Source organism: Astatotilapia calliptera, chromosome 10 (assembly GCF_900246225.1).
Source record: "Astatotilapia calliptera chromosome 10, fAstCal1.2, whole genome shotgun sequence".
NCBI lineage: Eukaryota > Metazoa > Chordata > Actinopteri > Cichliformes > Cichlidae > Astatotilapia > Astatotilapia calliptera.
Genome location: NC_039311.1, coordinates 19,958,533 through 19,985,061, shown reverse-complemented (window position 1 = coordinate 19,985,061; position 26,529 = coordinate 19,958,533). Strand labels below are relative to the sequence as shown.

Sequence of the window (26,529 nt, the reverse complement as noted above, 5' to 3'; positions counted from 1 at the left end):
AACAATTTTGTTGTACTTTTTCTTTGCTTTAATGTTTTTGTTACCTTTATTTTTGTGTCATATATATTTTTTGCTAGCTTGCACATTACCTCTCTCTAGTCCTTGTACGTCTCTACTTCTGGTTTTTTTTTTTTTTTTTACATAAATAAATAAATACAAATACTGTGTTTTGTTTTGTGTTTTTTCATCAAAACTTTAGTCCTGTGAATTGCTCTACTGTAGCGATGGGTATAAAAGAAACCCAGTACAATCAGCAATATCTGTGTGTCCATTAGAGGGAGTGCGGAGTGTCCCGCACAGTACGGAACTGAGTCAACGCATTTTTCTGATTCAAGAAGGGTAGGGTAGGGCGCAAGGCGGCTGGCCCCCGCAAAGAGAGCTACACAAGTCGGCTACTTCCCCAGCTGAAGCGGTCAGCTATCGAAAGCAGTTGATGTCTTCAGATGACATTTAAGACTTCACTGTGTATTTAGTTGGTTTGACGCTAATTCTCCGTTGGTCGTCTGAAAATCACAACCCGACAAAATGTCAGATCCTGTGGTGGCCGACACTCGCCGGTTGAATTCCAAGCCCCAGGACCTGACTGATGCTTACGGTCCCCCCAGCAATTTCCTGGAGATAGACGTTTATGATCCACAAATCGTTGGAGTCGGACGGGGCCGCTACACAACTTACGAAGTTCGCATGAGGGTAGGTATCGAGGCGTAAACCTCAAACACCTTGCAGCATTAGCTTTTGGCGCTAAGCTAACTCTTAATTACAGTACCGATGCTAGCCAGTTAGCCACGGTCACCGTGCCGTTACGTTGTCGCTATTCGTCGTAGAGTAGCTCGAGGTGGGGCGCGAGTAAAAATCGAGCAGCTGGGACTGTCAGCGGCCTAGCTAACATGTAGAAGTTTCTTGAAGGTATGCTAAGGTGCAATTACGGGAATGTAAGCAGTGTCACTAGTTCAAAGTCAGTACCGTAGTTTTTCCTCAGCTTACAGTATTGTTTGTGAGCTAGTCTGCGTTAAGTAAAAGGAAACTAAATAAAACATTAAAACAAAACCAGGAATTTCCAGCAGACTCCGGGAAGCTAACTGCTAGCTATATGTGATAATGCGCTGTAAAGTAAATTAAGACTGATTTAATGTTACATTGTTTGTCTGTCTGGATTTCTAGAGCTAAATACATCAGTGGATAGTATCTGGATATATGAAGGAGTAACCAAACGTTATTCGTACATATTCTTCGACAGTTTCATATTGATATTCAGAGAAAAGCTGAATGAAAAAGGCTAACAGTGTTGGTGTTTTTCTAAAAACCGTAGAGCAAAACGCATAAAAGTGTTTTGTGATTATTGAAATATGAAGAGGTCGAGTTAAATGTTGGGTTTTTTCTATAGTGTTGCAAGGAAGTTTACGGTTCTCTGTAAAGTGGCTTTTATTTGACTGTTGTGAAATTGTGTAAGTCAAATTTAATGTAACAGTCACAAGTTTTAACTAACTTGTTCACTAGAAAGACGGCTAAGCTTAAAAGAATGTGAGACGTGGGAAATCACTAACACAGCTAATTCTAAGGACGTTTCAGGAAGCTGATTCAGTGACACAACACAGACGCACTATAATTGTGTAATTGAATGTTAACGTGCCTGCCTTTCCTGCAAATCATCATTTTGTGGCACTGTGGAGAGTCTGCCTTGCACAATATGAACAACTTACTGTTCTCAGTGCTTGAAAATTGTAATAGACCATGGTAGGGAAGATTGGGTCAGGGGCCTGTGGTTAACTAATAATTACCAAAAAGCCATATCAGTCCAATTAACCCTCACTGGGATCAATAGTGGAAAGCAGAGGGTCGCTGCAGTCATAATCTGTGCTTTTACAAGTGGCTTTAATTGCTTTTCAAATAAACAAAGTATAGATAAATTTTTTTCTGTACAGAACAAACCTTTGCCAGTTATTAGCAGATCTGATTTGTAGCCAGATAAAAGATGAGTTAAAGCTTTTAGTGAAATAGGGGAAGAAAACTGATAATAGTTGGAATTGTAGTGCAGGTCCTTTCCTTACATATCAGTTGCCATCTCATGCAGATGATTGAATTTCAAATTAACCAACATGTTTTGTTTTTTGCCTTCTCTTTGTAGACGAACCTTCCCATTTTCAAATTAAAGGACTCCTGTGTGAGGAGAAGATACAGCGACTTTGAGTGGTTAAAGAATGAGCTGGAAAGAGACAGTAAGGTGAGTGAATAATAATTAACAATGTAAGTGCAGAGATTGCATTGTGTGACTTGACCATATAAAATAAGTAATCTGATTATTATTATTTTCTGAAACAAAAATATGGTGATTAAAATGTTTACATGCGCTTGCACGGCTATTCTACATGAAATTGTTATGAGGGCCCAAATTTGGCGGTGGAAATGTCTACGGTGTTGACTTTGTTTCATGTTGAGTGTGGACTTTTTTCTCCTTCTTTTTTCTTTTTTTTTTTTTCTGTTCTTTGTGTCGACCCCTGCCTCCTTCAGATTGTTGTACCACCTCTGCCGGGCAAGGCCCTGAAGAGACAGTTGCCCTTTCGCAGTGATGAGGGTCTTTTTGACGAGTCATTCATTGAGGAGCGAAGATCGGGCCTGGAGCAGTTTATCAACAGGTCAGTTAGTCACAAAATTACATTATAGGCGGGAGTCTTGGGTGGAGGGAGACACGAGCAAGACTTCATTGTGTTTTTTCTATCGCTGAACTTGTATCAAAGCCATTGCTGTCGTTTCTTTAAGTTTTTCTATCCACTTTAGTGAGCTGTTTGTTGTCAAAATTGTGTAGCCCAACACAAGGCTTAATCTAATCTGTGCCTGGGAAAGGAGAACCAAGCAACAAATCCATGGCTGCTTTTCCACAGCGTTCCTGAAAAGCATTTTAAAATGAGCAGAGAGTGAGTTTACAATGTTTGTTTCTGTGTTTCTGTATAGAATTGCAGGTCACCCCTTGGCCCAGAACGAGCGCTGTCTTCACATGTTTCTTCAAGAGGAAACCATTGACCGTAACTACATTCCTGGAAAAGTACGACACTAGGGTTATTGAGGGATACGGGCAGTTGGGGGTTAAACTGTTGGGGCTGTAGAACGGACTGCCTCTTGCCTTCTCTTCCCTCCTAACTTCTCTTAATCTCTCTCTTTGTCTGTCTCTTTCTTTCACTCTGTGGATATTATTGCAAAGTCATATCGTCTTTATCTTGGAGTTAGAGCATGAACTTTGGCAACACATAGAACATGTTGACGATGTTTCAGACAACTTTGACTCCTCTCTTCCGTGTGCGTTTATTTTATAACTGTATATTAAGAAAAGCACCTGTCAGTAGCATTCATAATATCGTTAATATTTGGCACTAAATAGTAATTTGCAGGAATGGAAACGGTGTACGATACATTCAGACTTTCCACAGATGAGTGTCATATATTCATGATTGTAATATAATGTGAATAAAGTAGAATAACGTCTAAATATGTGTGCTGGAGCTAATGTGTACCATAAGGATGCATGCAGACTGTAAATGAGAATTCTGATCCTGTTTTGTTCTTTGTTTTTGTTTTATTTTTTAGGTATGAATGAAGTAAGTTTGCTTTATTTTATTCTGTCTCTAAGAGCTTTCTGGAATTAAAGGTGGTTGCATGGGCACTAACAAGACCAAAGGCGATAGTTCACAAATACTTCAGTAAAACAAAACTTAATACCACATGTTAACAGAGATCTGACTGCAATCTGTCATTTCACTTTGTAAGTACAGCCAGACGTGGTCTCTGGTGCATTATAAAAACATGTTACTCCCCCCCCCCCCCCCCCCCCCCAAAAAAAAAAAAAAGGATAATGTGATTGTGGTGTGTTGCAAAGGTGACGATACTCTGCAAGCCAGTTTTCAAGCGTTTCTTTTCTAACAGTAACCACTAATGTAAATGGGGTTTAATAAGAGTGCTGAAGTTAAAGTGTTTCTTCTAAACTGGCTTGCAGATGTTTCTCATTCCACAAATATCAGGCCAGTGGAAAGACAAACCACCACTAGTATATGAGTTATGTGAACTATTGTTTAATAGGGATTAAATACTGTACATCACCTACAACCTCAGCTCTTTTAAGACATTTCTTGTCAAACTAATTCAGATACACTGTCATTATCAATCACACTAATCCCTGGCTGCATGGCACACTTGCACGCTTTCTTTGCAGTACATTTGTGTTAGCCTCGCTGATCAAACTCTTACAAGACTCTGATCACAGTTATGTTGCTATACCTGTTGATTCTGATCTATTTTTTTTTTCTTTTCTTTTTTTGTTAAGATGTTTTTTTGTTTTTCTTTTCAGACTTGGATACTGTACATTTGTACAGAAATATCTACGTCTGAAAAACAAATCGGCCAATTGTACCATCATGTAAACCTTGACACAATATGTCCTGCATTTTGTGTACCAATCAAATGTTTACATGTGCAGTTCATTAGACAAAGTTTATGACTAATGAACTAAATCAGTTGAAGTTATTGTCCATACATATGGCAGCAAAAAAAAAAGCTGCTTATTGGTCACAAGTCTTAAATCGGACAGCATCATGGCATATTTTGCGCGCCCCCCCCCCCCCCCCCCCCCCCCCAAAAAAAAAAAAAAAAAAACTACGTTGCATGATGCTTGTTGGTGGCATGTGCTGCACAGAAGCTCAGGAAAGCACTTCGCTTATGGAAACTGCATGAACTCCTCTGTAATGTACCATGTTAAGCTTGTATTAGATTTGCAATCACAACTTCTTTACCTGCCTGACTGATTGAATAAGAGTCACTTATCTTTCAGTCCAGAAAGGTTTTAGAGTAGAAATGGTTCTCCTGATCTCCCGATGCAAGTAAAGAGTAGAAGTTTGCACGTCCAGGGTAATTCCTTATTATTGCCTTATATATCTATACTACTATTAAATGACAGACACCCCAGTGTTGCACTTCTCTTCAGTGTTTTGTTTTTTGTTTTTACTGTTTGGCTGTAAAGCTCAAGCAACTCTAAAAACTGCATGGTACAGATTAAACGGGTCTGTCTTGTAAGTGAGACGTTGAGTCTCAACGGGACTACCTGTGTAAATAAACGTTTAAAATGTAATGATGAATGAAAGTAATGATGATCTGAGAAAAGCTTAGTTGGTGAAAAATGATGCAAAAGAACAGGAGCTGTCATACTGTATGGACCCAGCCTCATCTGGTCATCATGTGATGCTTTCTGCAGATAATCACATTAGTCAGCGTGCATCGTTAGGCTCTATTTAAAAGAGTGTCAGTCAAAGAACACTGTCGATTGCACGTTGGTGTATCATTTCTCATGTTTTTTTTTTTAATCTCTCCCTTTCTCTCTCACTGCAAAGACGGTACAGTCTGCTGCACCTGCCCCGTGTACATTTATTTCTACATCACGTCATAAAGCTGATGTCAGACCTCATAAGTGTCAACGATGTAGAGAAAACACAGCTTTCTGTTCCTGGAATGAAACTTAAGAGATCCAATGTATAAATTGTTTGATGTTGTATCTTCATTCAGTCATTCCACTTACTGTATGTACACTATTTTTGATCTAATAATCAGTGAGGAAAACCATATATCTTTTTAGCCATTTTTTGTTTGTTTGTTTTTGTTTACAATGATTGTTTTTGGAATGTCTTCTTTTTTTTTTTTTTTTTTTTTTTTTTTCTCCATTCGATTACTTTAAAAAGTAATTTCTTGCTCTTGTTTTCTTTTGCTAGCTGAGATGTGATTTTGATGATGACCTCCCAAAGTCAAGCAACATGTAGCATCATAAAAATGATGGCGACTCCAGTCACTCCAGTCGCTGTTTTCTCCCCTGAGTTTGATATTTCTGGACATGCTCTTACACAGGATTGTTTCACAAATACTTGTTGAGTTGGGCAAATAACCATGTCTAAGCACTGTGATAAGAGATTTGTTATATGAACAGACATTCATTGTTTAAAGGCAGTAACAGCATTTGGTTTATTGAGCTATAAAATGAGGCTTGATTTTCTTTTTTCTTTTCTTTTCACCTGTATTCTTCTTTCTCTCAGCATTATCGTGAAGTGTATTAATACGTTGCCATCATTGCAGGAACTTCATTGTTAATTCTGTCCACTAATTAAATTTCCTGCTGCCTGCTGTGTGCTGTCTCTTTTGACTTTTACAGCAGAGAAATGGGAGCAAAAGTCAGGGGAAAAAAAAGTCAGGTCAGTGAGCAAGAGTAAGTCAGAGGAGATTAAATGATTGTAGGCTGGCAGGTCTTAAGTTATTCTTTATATCTTTAGATTTGTTCTTGTCATTTTTTTAAAAGTGGACTTGAGGATTAGTTGTTCAGGATTTCTGAAAGACCAGGATATTGGTTGCATTTACGGGGAATAGTTTCTTTTTGTGGGGATAGGTTAATTGGATAATCCAAATTGCCACTAGGTGTGAATGTGCGAGTGAGTGTGAATGGTTGTCTGTCCCTGTGTGTTAGCCCTGCGACAAACTGGCGACCTGTCCAGGGTGTACCCTGCCTCTCGCCCTATGACAGCTGGGATAGGCTCCAGCGCCCCCCGCGACCCTGAAAAGGATAAGCGGAAGCGAATGGATGGATGGATGGAGTTTCTTTTTGTTTTTGAACTACTTAACACTGAGCTATGATTAATTCAAGCATAAAAAGGCACCTAACCCAATGAGCTAGTGTTGTTTACACATGAAAGCCAATTTGTTACCAGCAACCTGGCACAAAAAAAACATTTGTTCCCAATTTTTTGTTAAGTATGAAAACAAACTGACAATCATGAAATTGCACTTTTGCATCAAGGTGATTCACAAACAGCTATTAGCTGAAAACTTGGCATATATTATGGCATGCAGTGTGTCCTTAAAAAATGAGGAGAAAAAACGGTGGCAGTTTAAAAAAAAAACTACAAGCAGAAATGAATAATTTGTGAAAGTAATTTCCATAAGAAATCCAGCAAAGACCTGACATAGGACCTGAGAGATACATCTGACGCTTCAGTTGCTCGATCTACTGTTCGCTGCGGCCTCGTCATGTCTTAGTGAAAGGGTGGCCGTCAAGAGGCCATTCTTAAGAAAAGGAAATGGGGAGAAAAGGCAGGTAATTTGTTATGCCATATTATACAAAAGATTTCTGGTTTTAAAGGAGATGATCAATATGACGTCCTCTGTACATATTGTCAGGAAAAGGTACAACAGTGACTGCAGCCATCTGTAAAACACGGTAAAAGCTATGGTTCAAGGTGATTTTGATCCACCATGCAATACCATCTGGAAAGTTTCAGGTTTGCATCCACTTTGTTTTTCCCCATGTCAGTGATCCCAGACACACTGCTAATGTTGTAAAAGCATAGATAGAAAACCACAAAAAAGCAGGTTCAGAGCCCAGATATCCTCCTTATCGAAGTATTGTGGGATCATCTTGACAGAGAATGCTACAAAAGGGAGAAACATCCAAGGAAGAACTTTAAATGCCTTTAAGAAGCCCGAAGACTACCAAACTTGTCCAGAAGGCCGCATAAAGAAGTTAGAACGAAGCTTGGCTAAGAGAGTTCAGGCTGTGTTGAAGAATAAAGTGGTCACACCAAGTATTGACTTTTAAGCTTGATAGAACTCCTGTTTTCCTAGTAAAATATAAAGAAATTAAGGGTGGCTCAAAAGACTTTTGCAAGTGGTAATTCTCTGGATGAAAGTATCTTCTTGATGTCAGAGGAGAATGGGCAGACTGCTTCGAGCTGATAGGAATGCAAAAGTAATGCAAATGGGAAAATGACAACTCTTTACAACCAAGATATACAGATGAGCATGTCTGAATGCACAAGATATCAAAAAGTAAACAGATGGACTACAGCCACGCTGGGTGTTACTCCTGTCAGCTTAGAACAGGAAACTGAGCCTACAGTTTTCACCAAAATTAGACAAGAGAAGATTGCTTAAGTCTTGATTTCTGCTGCATTCTGATGGTAGGATAACCATTTGGCGTAAACAAAAAAATGGCCTTAAACAACACGAAAGCATGGATCCATCCTGCCTTGTATCAGCAGTTAAGTTTGTACCTAATGAAGTGGCCAAGGAGTGTATAACGTTTAGTTGTAGTCAGTTTACACTGCAGGTTTGGAGAAAACTGGAACTCAAACTGCCAGACTACTTTCAGCAAAGGTTTGTCAGGGTGTTTGTAATTCTCATTAGCATAAGCAACAGTGACCTAAAAGCTTGTTTTTATCTGTGACACACATGACCACACAAAGCTGCCACAATGTTGATACAAACAAACAAAATTTAAGCAGAGAAAAAAACAGCATGTAAGTGTGTGTGCATGTATGCATACAAGTCGTTTTAGGTTTTACCTAAGACGGTTTTTTAAGTCCTCTAATCGTTTTCTTGCTGAGGTTGTTCTTCAGGAAATGCCGGGATTAAACGGCGTAGGGAAATTCTCGCCACAGGTGGATTAACGTTGTCCCAGAATCTTGTGAGCTGCAGGTGATCCAAAGTAGGCATGACTGTAATTAGACACAACTGTTTCCACATGAATAAAAATAAGTCCAGTAGGTTCATAGAGAGCACAGCCTGTGTGCTACACAAGGCTGGTAAAAGAACACTGCCAGTGTTTGATTAACAGTGCAGAGTTTTGCGTTCTTAAATTAGTTTTTAGAGGGTCTGCTATTTGTAAATTATACAAAATCCCTCTTTAAGTGTGACACGCGTGCTGTTCTATACCTGTTACACTAATTGTAACATTACAGCACTCACTCACCAAAAGATTCACAATAGATGTTAAAATTGTTCCAAAATTAGAATCTTTTAGTGAACTAAAGAATGTGCCTGAACAATGACATGCATGCAGCGGCCATGACCTTCCTCATCTGTGAGCACAGTGACCTATAGAAGACGTGAGCTTTGAAGTGTTGGCCTTGTCCTGAGTAATGATAGTGTGCAGACAGGATGGGCACACAGGGCCAAAGCAGAGATTAGGTGGTGTTTGGTTAGTCGTTTTAACTGTGGAGCCCAGTTTGTAGCCATGACGCTTGTTGTATTTGCTGAGACACCCAGTTGGGTTAGCCTGATAAAGTGGAAGTAAATTGAAAGAGCAACTCAAAGCACAATGGCTGGGTAAGGACAATAGGTGAGACGAGTGGCTACTATAGTGCCATCGGACAGCGAGAGCAATGGGTGCACAGGAAGAAACTGCAAGAGGTAGCTCTGTACATAGACTCTTTCCTGTTGTGTCCAGTATAACAAAAACAAACATTTACAGCAACAGGAGCCCCAAAGACACCTTTTCAGTTCATTTGGTTTGTGGCGGTGGTGCTATAAATGTCAACAGAAAATCATAACATAACCAAAAGTTTAAAACCTTACAGGTGGGCCCTTTTTTATTGCTAGTCCTTTATATCAAAGTTGTAGAGGAGCAATGCCAAAATGCTGCACTGACTAGATTCCTGAACATTTGACATTAACATTATATGTCCAAGTCAGAGATCAGGAAATATTTAAATAAAGACCCATTCCTGGAATATCTTTCCCATTATATACAGCTGTAGTCAAAAGTTTACGTACACTTGTATGAAGTATGAATGTCATGATAATTTGGGGCTCCATTTATTTTTTTGAATTGTTCTTTTTCCAGAGTGGAACGATTGTACAGTGGATCTATGAATGACTTTACAAAACAATAATTGAGGACACAAGTTTGAATTTATTTTGGATTTTCTCTGATTCACTTCAGATCAAATGTATACATACAGGCTCAGATATGTACATACACCTCTTCTAATGTTTGTTTAAATGTCCCTTAGCAAGTTGCACCTCGACCAGATGTTTTTGGGAGCCATCAACAAGCTTCTGACATAATTCCGGCTCGATGTTTGACAGGTTTTCTTTGCAACATTGGTTAATTTTAAGTTCATTTAAATCGGCTGTTTTTTTGGCACTGACTCGGCTTTTAAGCCACAGGGTGGAGGCTGAGGCTTTTGGGAAGGCCATTACAGAAGCTTAATATTAGCCTGTTTTATACATTCAAAAAAAACTGTCCTGTTGGAAGATCCAGTTGTGTCTAAGTTTCAAGCATCTAGCTGTTGATATGACATTAAGGAAAGAATTTGGAGGTTGTCCTCCTTCTTCATTATTCCATCCACTTTGCGCAGTGTACCAGTACCTCTGGCAGCAACACAGGCACATGATGCTACCACCAACGTTCTTCACAGTTTGTACAGTGTTCTTAGGTTTGAAAGCCTTACCTTTACTCCTCCAAACATACTTCTTTTCATTGTGAACAGCTCAATCTTTGTCTCATTTGACCATAAAACTTTTCTCCAGAGGACATTTGGCTTGTTCATGCGGTCAGACAGAAATTTCACTTGAAGTTGAAAATTCTAATTTTGGAATGAGTCTTCTTATTGGTCGGCACCCTCTCAGCCCCTGGTGTTACAAAATTCACTTCACTGTGAACAGTGATGCTGCTGTTCCAACAGTTTCCAGATAATGGCAGGCTTGAGCCTTGGTGGTTCTTGGGTTGTTTCTGAACATCCTAATCGATTTCCTCTCATCTGAGGGTGACTGGGTTTTCTTCCAGATCTTAACAAAGTGGTGACACATCCAAATATCTCACACTTAGATTTGTTTGAACTGATGATCCTTGAGTTGTTTAGAATCCACTGACAAAGTCTTTCCTCACCAATGAGAACAGGCTTTGCCATCGTCAAGTTAAAAGACAAAGTTCCTATTTTTAAAATTTGTATATTGTACAATCATTCCACTGTGAAAAAAGAACAATTAACAAGAAAACAAAACAAATTAAAAAAAAAATACTTAAAAGCCCCAAGTTACCATGACATTCATGTCCAAGAAGAGGGTTAGGATGTAAACACGTGTCACAGCAGTGGAAATATTTTGCTTATGTGCCATTCCTAAGATCAGCATTATACTGTAAAGTCCGCCTGATGCAATACTGAGCTATCTTCTATGCTTTTTCAAAGCTACCACTGAGAAATTTGTTCACTCTGCGAGGCATTTCTTTAATTCTGATGCCACTCGGTCTTCACGTTGCATCAGACGTCACAGATGATGCCACACAGACCAGCACTCATCCATGCAGCTACACACTGTAAACTGCAGTGCACACACACACACACACACACTGCAAAGAGGCAGCGAACATTATCTGAATTTCATCAGGCCACATGTGAGATGACATTTTTTATTATTATTATTGCATAATTAAACCTAAATAAGTGTGTATCATAAGAGCAGCTCGAGCTAAAATTATTTTATTTGACACCATTGACCTTCAAGAATGTGCAGGTCACCAAGTGCACATACACATGAAAGAAATTGTTTATATTTCCCCCCTTTTTCTTTTAATCTGTGAAACAAAGCAGCAGCGGATATAGTGCACGGTCGGAGTCACAGCCTATACATAGCTTTCCACGAGGGGCGTCCAAATATGGGCATCACTACAGCATGCGCTCATATACAGTCTCTCTGTTTATCCCGATATTTGGTCTGTAAAGCACTTGTAGGCGACATAAAGTATATAAAAGTATACAATATACATTAATATGTAAAGATTACTTCACTACTGTGTTTTCAGAAAGTACAGACATCTAACTTCCATTCATGAGTGGAAAGCTCCACCTTGTGATGACGTCACTGTACACATCCTCTCGCGACTGGTAAAAACCGCACTAGCGAGCGGGTTGTTTCGTCATCTGCTCCGACACCAGCGCTCCTATCTGTCGTCTTTCTTCCTCTCTCCACTCACTTTAAAACCACCAGAAGACATTAAAGGTAACGACGTCGGCTTTTGTTTAACACAACAGAAACGCGTTTTTAATCTAAGATGTACTGTAGTGACATTTTTCTATCTAAAATCGAGCTTGTACTTACGATATAGTAAACTGATGCAATCCTCCTCGTGTGTTGTCGGATGTAATTGGCGCAATGTTGAACAAGACCAGGACGACACTGTTCTTGAGCAGCTTTATTATGTTTTAAAGTCAAATATTTCAATGTGTTTTTTCTCTAACCGAGCGTGAAAAACGTGTCTCGGTTATTCACTGTACTTTCCGCTTTAATTTGTCATTTGAGCGGGGAGTCAGCTGTCTGCCCGAAACGTTACCCGGAAAACCGAGCAGAAACAAGAAACTTAATGTAAGGCGACCATTGTGGAAAATGTGTTTAATTGGTTTCCATCTTCTTTTCAGCACACTCGGACGCTTATCCGTGTTATTAATCGTGGTTTTCATTCATTGTTTTGGTCGTGGTGGGCTAGCACGCCGTGCTACTAGCGTGCTACAGAGACGTGGAATGACCGTAAATGGTGCTTTTAAAGACCCCCGTAGCGCCGAATTTTTGAGAATCGCATGCATTATTCTCAAAGAACACTAATCTTTAAAAATAATAATAACAACTTGGCTAGTTCACGTGCATATTTAAACTGAGCGCACCCAACCAGAGCCACTGCAAGAACTCGATTTGTAAGATTTTTTTTGTAAAGCCTAATCTCTGAATACCAATGCAACATTTACTTTTATGTGCAAACGTTATCCAGAAGATTGTTAAATCCAAGCCTGAGCCCTAACGCCGCACTTAAAAAGATCACCAACGTTAAAACCACCGCCATTTCCCGCTTTCTTGCGTCAGGTATGAAATGTATTAAAGCCAATTGCTGCACTTCCTATATTGTTGAAAGCAACACTGGCACCACAGCCACGTAGATAGGTCAGTGGTGTTTCGGTCGCTTGACAGATGGGGTATTTTATCCATATGGACAGCTGAACAACGTCGGCACTGCTCGTGGGTAAAACAATTTTAAACTCGTGATTTTATTTATTTATTTTCTGGTAACCTCGTGCGCGAGTGGCAATGTCACCTCGGGAAGGTGTGCCATTTGTGTTGCATCAGCCAGTTGAAAGCCAAGCTTTAGCTGGAGTAACTAATGATCAACTGCATTAATTGTATTGGAGACAAGGGTGTAGACACGGATAAGAGTGTGTGTCGAGAGTATTCACACCTGCTTGACTGCGTTATTGTGGTTTCAAGGGGTCAGGTTGTATAACCTTGTACCAGAATGCCACGTTACTTTAGGGGCAAAAAAAAATCAGGAGACCACGGAGATCGCGGAAATTCGGTTTTGAAAAAACACAATAAAGTCGCCATTTTTTAGTATAATAATATAATAACAACACATAGCAACTCATAACAACACATTATTTTTTTTATCCTGCTGCTAAACTAATTTCCCCTTGTGGGACAATAAAGAAATTGAGCTGTAAGATTTCTGTTACTATTCAATTCAATGTTGTTTTTTCAGAGGTATCCGTCCAGTTTCTGTGGGACGCTTCCTTCTGTTTGTTTTGTTCACGCCATTTGCATCAAACTAAATATTACTAATATCTCTCAGAGTCAACAAAACCCATCAGAGCTGTGATTTACAGCAGGGTGTACTCGATAAACTGCAGCAGTGTGAAGCTGTAATAGTCAGAGTGAATGATTTCGCTCATTATTGGTTGTTTGAATGAAATGCTCATAAATTGAAGTGAAGCACAAATTTTGTGTGCACGTGTGTGTCATTGCAGGAAGGGTGTGTGCTAGTCCACATCAAAGGGTCTTCGTGTGACATGTTCTGGGAACATTTTGATTATGGTTAAATAAAAACATTCAATAACAGGGGAAGGGGGGTGCAAATGCTGCCAAACTCAAGAAAGATTGCACGTCTGTCGTGCTACAATGCGGCACATTTCGGCGTGAGTGTGTGACAAATTGGTAGTTTTGTCCTGCTCTTGTCATATCTGATGATGTTAATGGTGTTGGCAGTGGTCGTGGGAAAGCGGGCAGGCTCTCGGTTTGTCACATTCCATTTCACAGCGAGTCCGGTTTTTGGCAAGAGGGGTGGTCTCCCCGCCAGGTGATCTGTGGGGTTGTTCAGTTCAGTCTTCATGGTTTCTTTCTTCACTCGGCCTTTTTGTTAACCCGCTGTGCACCTCATATCATCCTTATTGTCCCTGAGTCTAAATGTACTGTTCCTGTCTTCAAACAGCCGGGAAATAAAAACACTGTCGTGTTTGAGAGGATGTAGAGCAAGCCGCGATGCAGTGTACACTCCAAATAGATCCGGCCCCACTTTGCAGGGAGCTGAACTTGGTGTTTGTTCAACTGCTGCACTCCACAGATTAACTGAAGTTGATATTTAAGGAGTGATGTGGATTATTTTGGCAATATTTTGCTATATAAATCCACCAGTGGATTTCACAAACTAGTGAGCAGCATAGAGTGAAGACACAGCTTGACTCGGTATCACTATCAGCAGCAGTGGTTATTTGTCAACAGTGGCAGTCAAAACAAAGCCATGTGTTGCTCATGAGGATAGAATAAGGAGCAGCAACAGGTTGTAATGAGGTTAGCAGGTTTGTTACTACTTCAAATAATCCTCTTAGTCCTTGGAAGCACTTGCGCCAATGCTAAGTCAAGTAACAGGACTATTATCCCTGAAGCCTGTTGTAACCGGACCGTTGTTGGCCAGAGCTGCTGCTGGTCATAGTCCCCCAGCATAAAGAGCCTTTTAGTTTGGTCCTCAAAAAACAACAACCGTGCTCAAGCTTAGTTTTAAAAAAGCGATAACAAACACAGAAGTGATCTTGGCAACAAGATTCACGCATCATCTTTGGCTTTCCAGGGAAATGCTTGTGTTTTCACTTTAATAGCAGGAGCATGGGGGGGGGGGAAGGGAGGAAAAAAACCCCTGCTGGTTATAACGTTAGTCTTTCATACAGGCGTGTGTGGGCTAGTGGAACATGCAGAGGGTACATTTGTGAGCCACACCTCCACACAACCTGCCCCATTTGCACAAACGGGCACCCTCGTGAAAACCACAAAGGAAAGATTAGCAACAAGCTGACGTGACAGAGGTGGCATCCGGGGCTATGGTGGCTTGCTTTAATAAGACCACCCTTAATTATGCTCAAACAGTAAGAGCGCATGTGTATGTGTGTCCTAAAAAGAAAAAAAATCATTCCCTTTTGCACGGTTGCCATTGTCCCCACCGAAGGGTCCCGTGTAGCGTTGGGTGAACCCCCGAGGAGATCTAAGGCCGGTCGGGCACAGTAGTTTGGTAATAAATGTTTATTGACAGGACACCGAGCACCTTAGATCTCAGTTCCTGGTGTGCGAGTGGAAAATGTTGCTGGAATGTCACACCAAGTGGGGAGCGGGAGCATTTCCACCATGTACCAGTTTCCCATCAGTCTTCAGAGGGGAGAGTGTTTATTATGGCAGTCATCAGGTGCTCTCTGTGTTGTTTTTATTTCATTGTTTGACAGTGTTTTGAGTTTTTTCTCCCAACACTTAACTGTACCAGACAGGATATTCTCTTTTGAAATAGTAAGCCTAGAAATGCTTTGATAGTCCGTTTCTGTTGTTTTTGCAGTATTAATAGAATATTGTCATTGTGCTGAAACATCGTGGGAGCTGGGGAAAAGGAAAAAGACTAAAATTGGATCATAATGCCGCCACAGCTGAATGTACATTGCTTTCATTTTTATGAAATTGTACACCTGAAATAAGTTCTCAAGGCAGAAAGATAAAGAAGCACAAGCCTCAAAAGTCCACTGTACATGCCGTAGTTCTCGATTCTCTTTTTTTCTCGAGTCATATTTTTGATTTTTTTCTTTTGAGCATCTGCAGTTTTTCAGAAGCTTCCCATTGATGTCTGGGTTTTGTTTTCTTTTTTTCTTTTCTTTTAGTTTCTAGTGGTCACGTTCTAAGCATGGATTCAATTTCACTCTGAGAACTTCACCCTAAGCAGTAGAGATTTTAATACATTCATGATGTGAGCAGGGGACCTTTTTCCTATTTTTATAAATGTATTTTATCCCTGAAGCTCATTGGACAGACGGTGGAGGACAAAAACACTTAAACAGCACTGCTCAAAATGGTACTGTGTGGCCCTCCGTCTTCAGTTTTTTACACACTTAATAGGCATTAAAGGGCGTTTTTGATGTGGCCGTCCTCGCTGTGCCGCTGATTCAGTCCGATCTTTGCCGCTGGGTTAGGATTTCACATCTCCTCCTCCTCTTTACAGACTGATCTGTGAAGTAACTGAAAGGCCTGACATGGGAAAGAATCGGGTGTCGTTGCAGTAATAGCCTCAGACGCGTAGCTTTTAACGCTGCTCCGCCCTCAAAATCCTGACTTCAGCCCTTCTCTTGGAGAACCTGCAGATCAGTTGCACACCAAGAAAGAATGTTTCATTGATTGTTCTTTATTATTTATTCTTGATTATTGTTTGTCAAATCTTATAGTTTAAAGGTGCGGCCTGTGGGCCCAGTGTTGGACTTAAATTTGTCAAACCCTGCCCTAATGAGTTGTGTGAGCTTTTAATCACCAAGAAGCTCAATGTTTTTGTATTTTCTGTTCTTTTGGATAAGTAGATATGCCTCATGATGCAATATCCTTCACCTTGGTCCAGTATATTATTTTGTTGAAATGTTAATGATTAACCATACAAGTATAGTATTTTGTTGATAAGATAAAAGTTTACAGCGTTCTTATTGCTCTGAGCATGTTTTTGCCTCGTGGACCTGCATGTGCGTACAAGACTGTTTACTGTAAATAACAGAGAGTGAGTACATCTAACATGTAAAGTTTAATATTTCTCTGTAATCTCAGTGACGCTGCAGAAACCAGGTCCAAGGGGAAAAAAAAGGGTGTAAAAACAACACGACGACATGATGCATTGAGCCATTTTAGACAAAACAAATGTGTGATTGCTACTTCCTGCAAGTCACACTCTGTCGTTCTGTCGCACACCCTTCTCGATTTGCAAATCTCTGGTCTCCGTGTAGCTTTTCTGTGGACATCTGACAGCTTTAACCCCACAAAGTGACACTTTACTTCTGAAAAGCTTGCATGAGTTAGCAGCACGACAGTGAGTCCTGGCTGCTGGCGATCAGTTTTATTTTGTTTTTAATCTCAGCAAGAGCTGCAAGACTGACATTTAGCATTTTGTTAGTGCTGCGTAAAGCCAAAACCAGTCTAACCAGTTTTTAAGCACATGGATTTCTCTCTTCTGCTTTCCATTTGGAGTAAAAGACATCTTATTTAGATAATCAAATTACTACTACTACTGCTGCTACTACTAATACAACTACTTTTACAAAGCAAGACTTCAGACTCAAACGGCAGTATGAGAACTCTGAATAATCTAAATAAGACTGAATGTAGTCAAGCAACATTTTGTGGGAGTGTTCAGGGTGTTGCTTGTACACACAGTGTATGTACCGACCAAAAGGTTGTTGAACTGCAGGCCTCGACCATCACTCACTTTTTTGACATGTACACGTGTCAGTAACCCCAGATTTTTAGTTACATTCACTCAGTTATTGACGTCATTCCTGCTTCTGCCAATAAAAACGTGTCCAGTCCCCCTCAGACAAACAGAAAAACAGTGTCTGTTTAGGTTACATGTTGCATAAAGTGTCCTTGGCGTGTTATGAAGCTGCTTTTGTGTGTCAAAGAAACTAGTGTAATGGTTATCTTTCACCCTGTGAGATCTTGGCAAACCAACCCACAACTGGCACAAAATGTGTTGCTGCTGTCCTTCGGGGTGGTTCATTGTGTTATTTTTCTCAATCAGATCACTGATAATGCATGTAACAGTGAAAACAGTGTATTACATTCTGATTAGTGAAACGGCACTGTCACGAGGTTGTGTTGGAACCTATGTAGTTGTAGTCCTCCGTTTGACCAACCCCCATCACCACTGCACACACTTTCCCAGGCGTTTCCCCGTCTAGCTCTAGCTGCTAGTTGACTCCTGGTATTTTCTCGCAGTAAGGGAGTGGTGAGGAATAAGGTTAGGTGTTGTATCAAAAGAATTTATTATTTTTTGGGGTGTGCACCATGGAAGGTTTATTTGTCCAGGCAAACTTGAGATTTGATTAAAGCCTAACAGTATAACGCTCGGATTTCTTTTGTCTTCATGGTTCCTTTGCGTCCCACTGTGTCTCGTGATGTGTAACTGTGCTTTAAAAGGTGGTAGTATTCCAGTGCAGTTTGCAACATCTCCGGGGCTACCTCGGTTCACTTGAAACACACCTAAAAACCTGCCGAGACATTGCATATGATACAATTTATTTTTGTAGCCCAGCTGGGAGCGATTGTGTTGCAAGATTTGATATATTCTCCGCCAGTTTGAACACTTTCCTGGAAAAAAAACAAAACAACTTTGCTACTTGGAAAAAGCGAGGTTTTCATAATCCCTCTGCAGCATGCCAAGCACAAGAAGCTGTAAGAAGCGTAAGCTCTGGCTCGTACTGAATAGCGCCCTGTTTTGAGCTCTTGTTTTCTTGTGTTTCCTCACAGGTAATCTGCTGCTGCTAAATTCTGTGACCACAGCCTTTGCTACTTCCTGATCTCTGTGTTGAAGCGACTGTGGCCTGGCTGATACGAACACAAAGGGAGCAATACTTGACGAGTAACTTACCCATCCATCTGTCCAAACTTCTCCCGTACCTGCCGGTCACACGTGTTCTGTTTAAGCTGTGTCAATCACACACACACGCACTCACACTAGAAGGATTTAAAACGCATAGCCTGCTTCTGCGCCCACACACAGTCACAGCAAACATGGCCAGCCATCTGTCCACCTTTGGCAAAATCCTGCTGCGTCGCAGGAAACTAGACTTGTCAAGTGTAGAGACCCAGTTCGCCCGCTGCTTGTCCACCCTGGACCTCATTGCCTTGGGAGTGGGCTCCACGCTGGGTGCTGGTGTCTACGTCCTCGCTGGTGAGGTCGCGCGAGAGAAGGCGGGACCCGCCATCGTGCTCTGCTTCCTCATCGCCGCTCTGTCCTCCATGCTGGCCGGCCTGTGCTACGCCGAATTTGGCGCCCGTGTCCCTAAGACGGGCTCCGCATACCTGTACAGCTACGTGACAGTCGGAGAAATCTGGGCCTTCATAACAGGATGGAATCTCATCTTGTCTTATGTCATAGGTGAGCCTCAGTTTCACTAGACTGACATGTGCCGTAGAAATCCACACATTAGGAGTCATATCTCGTCACCATATTCTTAAATAATCTCTGGTATTTTTTTTTCCTTCTTTTAGGTACAGCCAGTGTGGCCCGGGCTTGGAGTTCAACCTTTGACAACCTGGTGGAACAAAAGATCTCGGGCTTCTTTAAAGCCTCCATGGCAATGACGGTGCCAGGCAAGGTGCTGGCAGAGTACCCGGACCTGTTCGCCCTCATCCTGGTGCTGCTGCTCACTGGTGAGTCTGCTTATTCTTAGTGCTATGAGGGGATAACTTGCTCAATAATAAGGACATTTTTGGGATATAAAAAAACTTGAGCAGTCCAATAACGGGCTATCCGCCTTCATTTTAACTGCTTTAAACTCATGAAGCTGTTTGAGCATCAGACCCTTACTGTTAGTAGCATTTTAATGCATACAAGTGTGTTTGTTCTTCCAAAGATGACCCACTGAAACCTCCAATATCGAGTACTTTTCTCATTTAAAATTAGGCTGTCAGCTTGGTCGTTGCACACCGCGCTGAAGTAGCCGATTGCGATCATTGCATCCAAATCATTGCACAACAGACAACAGTTTTCACACTAACATCACAGCTAGTGTGGCCTGCCAGTAGCAGTGTTAGAATGAATTGGTGTCGCTGACTGATGGTTTGTTGGAAGTGAAGTATGAAAATGTCCACCCACGTAGCAGGATGTGTTGTTGAAGCTTCTCTCTCTTGTCTCCGTCTACTTCCTGCCCTCAGGACTTCTGGCCTTTGGTGTGAGTGAGTCGGCTCTCGTGAACAAAATCTTCACTGGGATCAATCTGGTGGTTTTGGGGTTCGTTATTATCTCCGGGTTCGTTAAAGGGGACACTAATAACTGGCACCTCACAGAGAACAACTACAGGGAATTCATAAACAGCACCAATGGCAGCAGGGAGCTGAAGTGAGTGTTTGATGGCTGATTTACTTCTCTGATCCAATCCTCTTTTATTGTTTAACTTCATGTTTCTCCTCATCTGCCTCCCAGGTTGAAGGAGCAATACGGCACTGGTGGGTTTGCCCCATTTGGACTTAGCGGAGTTTTGTCCGGTGCAGCCACGTGCTTCTATGCCTTTGTGGGCTTTGACTGCATTGCCACAACAAGTAAGTAGTTTTGATGGTTATGAAGAGTGTTGCGTTACATAAAACTTTTCCTTTGTAAGGCCAGGAACTCTGGTGTGTGGGGAAAACCCCGCCCTTGGATAGTACACGCTAACATAATCAGCTTTTGTCAAGACGTTCAAGGGTTATTTAGGCGCGCCAGTGGGATCCCGCTCATCTTTCTCTTGCTTTGTGTTCCCTCAGGCGAAGAGGCAAAGAACCCCATGCGCTCCATACCTATTGGCATCGTGGCCTCGCTGCTCATCTGCTTTTTCGCCTACTTCGGCGTGTCTGCCGCTCTCACCATGATGATGCCGTACTACCAGCTGAACACTCAGAGTCCTCTGCCCGAGGCCTTCAGCTTTGTCGGCTGGGGTCCTGCTCGATACATTGTGGCTGTCGGTTCTCTCTGTGCTCTGTCCACCAGGTGAGGAAGGCATAACCCAAAACATCTAACATGTTTATGTTCACATGACTGTAAAATGTTAATGCAAACTTCCAATCCTCCCCCAGCCTCTTGGGCTCCATGTTCCCTATGCCCCGTGTTATTTACGCCATGGCAGAGGACGGGCTGCTGTTCCGATTTCTGTCTAAGATGAGCGCTCGCACAAAGACCCCTGTCCTGGCTACCATTGTTTCTGGTATTATTGCAGGTAAGATAAAGATACAACTTTCAGAGACATTTATGTTTGGGCATATTTCTCTTCATGTTTTGGACACGCAGATTTGTTTGTTTTGTTTCTTTGTTTGCTGTATCAATGTACAGATACTGCTGGTATCAATCTCCTGTTACCAGTAGTATCTGTTGCTAGTTTTCCAAGTTCACAGAGCTTCCTGCTGCCTCAGCTCTGTCTAGCAGCCTATCTCACAGGCTGACATGTCAAGATCAATACTAGTTTTGCAAATACTGATATTTTTGGTGCTTGCAGCTGTCTAAGATCTGGTCTTACTTCTCCTTCCAGCTCTGATGGCCTTTCTGTTCGACCTGGCAGCTCTGGTGGACCTCATGTCCATTGGAACCCTTTTGGCGTACTCTTTAGTGGCCATCTGCGTCCTCATTCTCAGGTAAGCACCTTTATTCTCCACCATCAAATTCACACAGAGGCTTGTGAAGTGGTAATCATGTGTTAAATACTCTGTAGCAGCTGATGCACTAATGCCATTGGCAAGCACCCATAAGTTTAAAAGCACAGTTATATCATAATCCGTGTCGATCCAAAGAACAAGGGTGAAGGCAAGGAAGCTTTACTGGCTCTCACTTGGCTGTGGGCTCATTTTCATAGTAGCAATAAACAGGAAGCAATATATTTAAAGTAACAGAAGCAGTTGTGTGTGACGTCTATGTTAAGTCTCTCATTCATGTTTCTAGGTATCAGCCAGGTACCCTAAATTCACCCAGCCAGCTGGAGAAGCTTATGGAGGAATCGGAGAAGATGCCTGTGAGTGGAGGGGAGAGTGGCGATGAATATGACATGGAGATGGATCAGAGGCCACTAAAAGAGACCTTCAGCTTCAAGCTGCTCTTCTGCCCAAGTGGAAAGATCCCCACAGTCCTGTCTGGGAACATTGTCTACGCTACAACTGCTGTCATCTGTAAGTGTGTGAGCGAGAAGGCTAAAACAATAAAGTGTGATGAAATATATGCTTTCCTTTGGAGTTTTAGGGTGGTTTCACACCTGCTGTGTTCAGTCCATTAATGTGATCCAAACCTACTACCTAACAGAACGCCCCATAGCCACATATGCTTTGTATTCTCAATGCGGGAAGGTGCTACAGATATCTAAAAGTCTGTGCGGTCTAGCAGCTAGCTGTGAAATGAACATAAAGTTCTCCATGTTGTCTCATAGTCCGGAGCACGGACGCAATGAGCTGTCTGAACACTCACGTGGTTTGTAGTGATGCATTTTGGTTCGCTTGGAGTTTGCTGAGAATTCCTCTGTGTGAAAACAAACTAAATCGCATGGGAAAGCTACAAGCTTACAAACTCATCATCTGATTTAGATCAGAATAAACTAGGTGAAGTAACCGGTGTAAGTAACTTCATCTTCTGCTCTCCCTGCAGCGATTTTGATGACTGTCCTGTGCGTCATCCTGGCCAACTGTTTGCCGGAGCTGCTCGCTGGATATTCGGGTGTGGTGGTGCCGTGCGTTATTTTAGTTGTGCTCTGTGCCGTCTGCGTGATCATCATCTGGAGGCAGCCGGAGAGCAAAGAGGCGCTCACCTTCAAGGTAACTTTCCATTTTTTTGAAGCACAGGACGTTGTTGTTTCTGAGACTGACTGGACACCTTATCTGAGAAAGTGTCTTAAGTTTGGCCTCTGTCTCTTTAAGGTTCCTCTTCTTCCCTGGTTGCCCCTGTTCAGTGTTTTCGTCAACATCTACCTCATGATGCAGCTGGACTTGGGTACATGGTGCCGCTTCACCGTCTGGATGGCTTTGGGTACGTTCGAGCGCTACACATCCTGTCCTTCCTTCTGTTGCCTCACATTAATGTGCCCGTTTTATAACTTCCATCCGCCTCTTCTTCTTCTTCCCCCTTCAGGTTTTGCCATTTACTTCTTCTATGGCATTACAAACAGCAACGAAAGCGGCAACAAGCCACTCCCACGCAAATACGAGCTCCCCGTGGAGAACAATGCCCCAATTTACAAGGGTGCCCCCAACAGTGACGTGGAAGCAGGCAGCAGCCCTTGATGCAGACTGGCACAGACCTGGGGGAGCGTTGCAGAACTTCCACACTCATGTTTGGCCATGTGGTTACCGCCAAATGTTGCAGTGTAGGCGGCTTGGAACGCTGCCCTGGGTTTGAAGGAGGAGAGGCAAGAAAATGCGACACACATCTTACCTCTGATTTTTAGAGGCTGATTTAACTTGATGGTTAGACACGCGGAGCCACTTCTCACTACGTGCCCGTTCTAACCCATTTCTCCTTAGCCATAGCCCTCTGGAGACATTTCGCTGCCTATGAGAAAATGCTTCGAATTGACCCAACAAACATCTATGAGTTCATGTTTTCAGTTATCAGAAGCTGTAAACTGGAAGAATGTTACACTTCTCATGTTTGCTTCCTTTTCCGTTACTCCAACCCTCCCATCCGGCCACAAAGAACCACAGTGTAAATCACTATGACTTAAGCCAGTCAGTTTACAACTGTCAGCTACACTTCACGTTTTCTTTTCCTTTTTTTTCCCTTTTTAGAAAGAAAAAATAAGCAGAAGGTGCAGACGCATCTGTCCGTTAACCATCTTTCTGTAGAGTTCACCTTCCCTGCTTGTTTGCATTGGTGCATTTAGGTCAGCAGCACGCGACGGATGCCATCTTACTCACTGTGCAGCTTTAAGGAGTTTGTAAAGACACTACCGCCCTTGTTTGCTCCAACCCCAACTCCCAGAGACCCACCTTACAGCATGTGTACACGAAATCATTGTGGAATCGGTTAAATGCGCCCGTTTTATGTTATTTTAGAAATTTTGGGGGGGGCGGTTGCATGTAGACTGCATTTTTGCACATTTTGAGGCCTTTGATTTGAACCTGGTAAATACAGGTTGTAAACAAAGAAAGTAAAGTCAAGATAACAAAGGAAAGCAGGAGTTGTGAGATTTTTGTTTTGTCTTTCCTTCTGTTTTCTGGTATTTAGAGGAGGATACCCCATCATCTATCTGTTTGGTTACAAATGTCTATTTTCCCACCCAAGAGCTTTTTCCAATGCCATGGAAAGCTCTCTATGAATTTTAAATGATCCGCGTAGACTTCCTGACAGAACTGCACCTGTGTGCCTCTTACCTTCGTCGTCCGATCCTGTGATGGACGGATACTGCGAGTATTTTGGTGTCTGGGAGCTGGGGTTGTTTTCTGATAAAGGACCCATATCCAATCACTACTATAACACATTTTTTTATTTTTTTTATTTTGTCACCTTTCTTTTGCTTTCTACTTCCTTGTGAAAAATAAGTATTCTTGTTTCCTTTTTTTCACAAAGGTTCTTGTTTAGTTTCAATTGAAACTTGTTCTTGGCAGCTTTGTCTGTTGAGTACTCATCACATTTATTATTTTAAACTTTAATTTTACTGCATTTTTTTTCTTCCTTGGTATAAAATGTTAATATTTAAATGTTTCTAGTATTGTTTGCTTTCTCTTTTTTTTTTCCCTTTTCATATAAACTTTAATCAGTCAGTCTGCTTTTTAGATGTTAACGTATTTTAATCATTACATGTACAGTTTAGAGTGCCGTTCCCTGGGGGCTTTGTTTTATTTTGTTTGGTTGGGTTTTTTTGTTTGTCTTTGTTGAAAAAATGTCATCAATCGTCACATGATTTTAATTGTACTTGCTGACCAAATGATCTAGTTTTTGGGACCCGCGCGTTTTCCAGAAGCAAGGAGTGACCCCTTAAAGCTGGTCTATAAATTATTTTTCAAACCTATCTTTGCCCATGTCAATAGTCAGTAACTTATTGTCAAAAGTATTTGTTTGTTGTTGTTGTTTTTTTGGGGGGGGGGTCCTAGTAAAGTGCTTTACTGTAGAGTGTACAGTATTTGTTTAAAACTGTATCTTTATTTGTATAATGCTGTAAATTATATGAATTGTTTCTCTAAAATATGACCAATTATAATTTGATACGGTGAGGGTTTGGAATGACACTTGAAGGCATTTTACGAACATTTGATGCTTGTGCTGCTGGAAGCCACATGGAGGGGAAAAAAATCCCTACTTTCTTCAGATAAGATGGTCCCAGCGGACGCTTTCCCATAAGACATGACAGAACTTGAAAATTAGTGGAGAGGGGAGTAGATTTGGATTTTTAGATGTTATTGAAGTATAAACTGGTGCCTGGAAAAATAAAAACCCATCTGTCAGCCTGTGGAAGGCGCTGCGGCTGCTAAGAGAGTCAGTACTTTCAGTGTAAACCCCGCTCTACATTTTAATGCTGCTTGCCGGAAATTCATTACCGGGAGTATTTTGTGACGCGGCCGTGCCTCGTGTCACTCTGTTCTTTACAGCCAGCTTCTGTGCCTTTCACAAAAGGAAAAACAATCATCCCCTCTCTCACTGCTGGATCATTAACAGCAGCAAAATATTTCTTTTATATCCTGTACATATCGCTGCCATGTATAAATGTAGCTGTATTTTCAGTGTTTGTTTGTTTTCTTTTTAAAAAAAAATAAAAGTGATTGATGATCACACCTGATTTAACGTCTCTGTCTTGTGCACTTCTTGGTTTTCGTAGAAAGATGTCCGTGTGAGTTGGCTGTGTTGGAGGCAACTGAAGCACATTTTTGTTTTTTTCCATGAGTCATCGGTGACTCACGTAACTATGTCAACAATGCAGTCTTTATGAGTTATGCCAGGTGCCAACCCTTTTTAGGCAGTTTGACCAGCTTGGTAACTTTAGGCAATTAAATTCTTACTCTGTTAAATTCTCACTTTCGGCTCAAAAAGTTTAGACGGTTCGGTAAGAATTACCTCATTGCATCATTAGATAATCACTGCAACCAAAAGAATTGACAATAAGACATTAACTGGACACTTTATTAGATACACCTCACTAGTATCAGGTTAGATCCCCTTTTACCTTCAGCACTGTCATAAGTATTCATGACATGGATTCAGCAGGTGGTGAGCACTGTTGTCTCACAGAAAGAAGGTCCTGGATTCAAATCCACCACCTCTCTGGGGTGTTTCTGTGAGGAGCTTCCTTGTTCTCACCGCACTTCAAAGACAATTTGCATTACCAAAACCAATTTGAGATGGTCTGAGCTTTGCTACGTGGTGCTTTGTAGCCATCAGACGCCAATAAATACTTACGCAGTATTGTTGCCTTGCAAACATCAGAGAAAACTGAAATATTAGGTATGATAATTCTGACAAGAAAAGCGAGGAATAAATAAAATGTAGAATAAATTCAAACTAGTTAGATACATCTAAAAATGAACACCAGGAAAAGATGCTTATAAAGGACAACAGTGAAATGAGACAGAAAAGGCTCATAAAAATATGTCTTTAAGAAGGATTTGTAAGAATGATGTATGACAGTGAGCTCATCACCTCAATAGTGAGATTGGGTTGGCTGTAGGTCAGGAAGTGGGCTCTGTATATGTGATACCCCGCTACTCCCGTCTGCATTTCAAAGTATGAACTCTAGTCCATCTGTGTGAGTGTGTGTGTACGACGTGCTTGGGTATAGAAATGGGTGAACGAGGCTTGTAGTAAAAACTGGATAAGCTTTGAGTGCTCAGAGTAAAGAAGCAGTCCATGTACCTAAGAATGGTCACCCTTGGTTCTCAGTTAAGACTGTGGGATGGCCAGCAGAGCCTCAGCTGAGCTTATGACTCGAAATACACTTTAAGAGTCAACTATAAAATATT

At 41.4% G+C, this 26,529-nt stretch overlaps 2 protein-coding genes across 5 annotated transcripts; both read left to right on the top strand.

Annotated features, from left to right (window-relative positions):
• The first annotated feature begins 241 nt into the window (after positions 1-241).
• On the top strand, positions 242-6,155 carry LOC113030890 (sorting nexin-12). Of its 4 annotated transcripts, none has more exons than XM_026182682.1 (6): positions 242-690; positions 2,126-2,221; positions 2,509-2,633; positions 2,950-3,040; positions 3,580-3,590; positions 5,748-6,155. In XM_026182682.1, exons 1-5 carry the CDS (start codon positions 526-528, stop codon positions 3,583-3,585), a joined length of 483 nt encoding a protein of 160 aa, XP_026038467.1. In that variant the 5' UTR covers positions 242-525; the 3' UTR covers positions 3,586-3,590; positions 5,748-6,155. The 4 variants fall into 4 exon arrangements, with proteins under 4 accessions (XP_026038467.1, XP_026038466.1, XP_026038464.1 ...); XM_026182681.1 differs by lacking the exon at positions 5,748-6,155 and adding an exon at positions 4,337-5,213; XM_026182680.1 differs by lacking the exon at positions 5,748-6,155 and adding an exon at positions 5,373-5,659 and having other exon boundaries at positions 243-690.
• Positions 6,156-11,684: 5,529 nt separating this feature from the next.
• Positions 11,685-24,249, top strand: slc7a3a (solute carrier family 7 member 3a). The gene is made up of 12 exons (XM_026181743.1): positions 11,685-11,802; positions 18,376-19,006; positions 19,120-19,281; positions 19,786-19,969; positions 20,054-20,169; positions 20,371-20,593; positions 20,680-20,819; positions 21,129-21,231; positions 21,536-21,759; positions 22,229-22,395; positions 22,498-22,606; positions 22,709-24,249. The coding sequence occupies exons 2-12, from the start codon at positions 18,640-18,642 to the stop codon at positions 22,858-22,860; spliced, it is 1,947 nt and encodes a 648-aa protein (XP_026037528.1). The 5' UTR covers positions 11,685-11,802; positions 18,376-18,639; the 3' UTR covers positions 22,861-24,249.
• The last annotated feature ends 2,280 nt before the right edge of the window (positions 24,250-26,529 follow it).

Bases quoted from the DNA above. Each gene is read 5' to 3' on its own strand.
- LOC113030890 (XM_026182679.1), top strand. From the start codon at position 526: ATGTCAGATCCTGTGGTGGCCGACACTCGCCGGTTGAATTCCAAGCCC. The intron at 691-2,125 runs GTAGGTATCGAG...TTCTCTTTGTAG, and splicing joins CTTACGAAGTTCGCATGAGG to ACGAACCTTCCCATTTTCAA. The intron at 2,222-2,508 runs GTGAGTGAATAA...TGCCTCCTTCAG, and splicing joins AGCTGGAAAGAGACAGTAAG to ATTGTTGTACCACCTCTGCC.
- slc7a3a (XM_026181743.1), top strand. From the start codon at position 18,640: ATGGCCAGCCATCTGTCCACCTTTGGCAAAATCCTGCTGCGTCGCAGG. The intron at 20,820-21,128 runs GTAAGATAAAGA...TTCTCCTTCCAG, and splicing joins TGTTTCTGGTATTATTGCAG to CTCTGATGGCCTTTCTGTTC. The intron at 22,607-22,708 runs GTACGTTCGAGC...TTCCCCCTTCAG, and splicing joins CACCGTCTGGATGGCTTTGG to GTTTTGCCATTTACTTCTTC.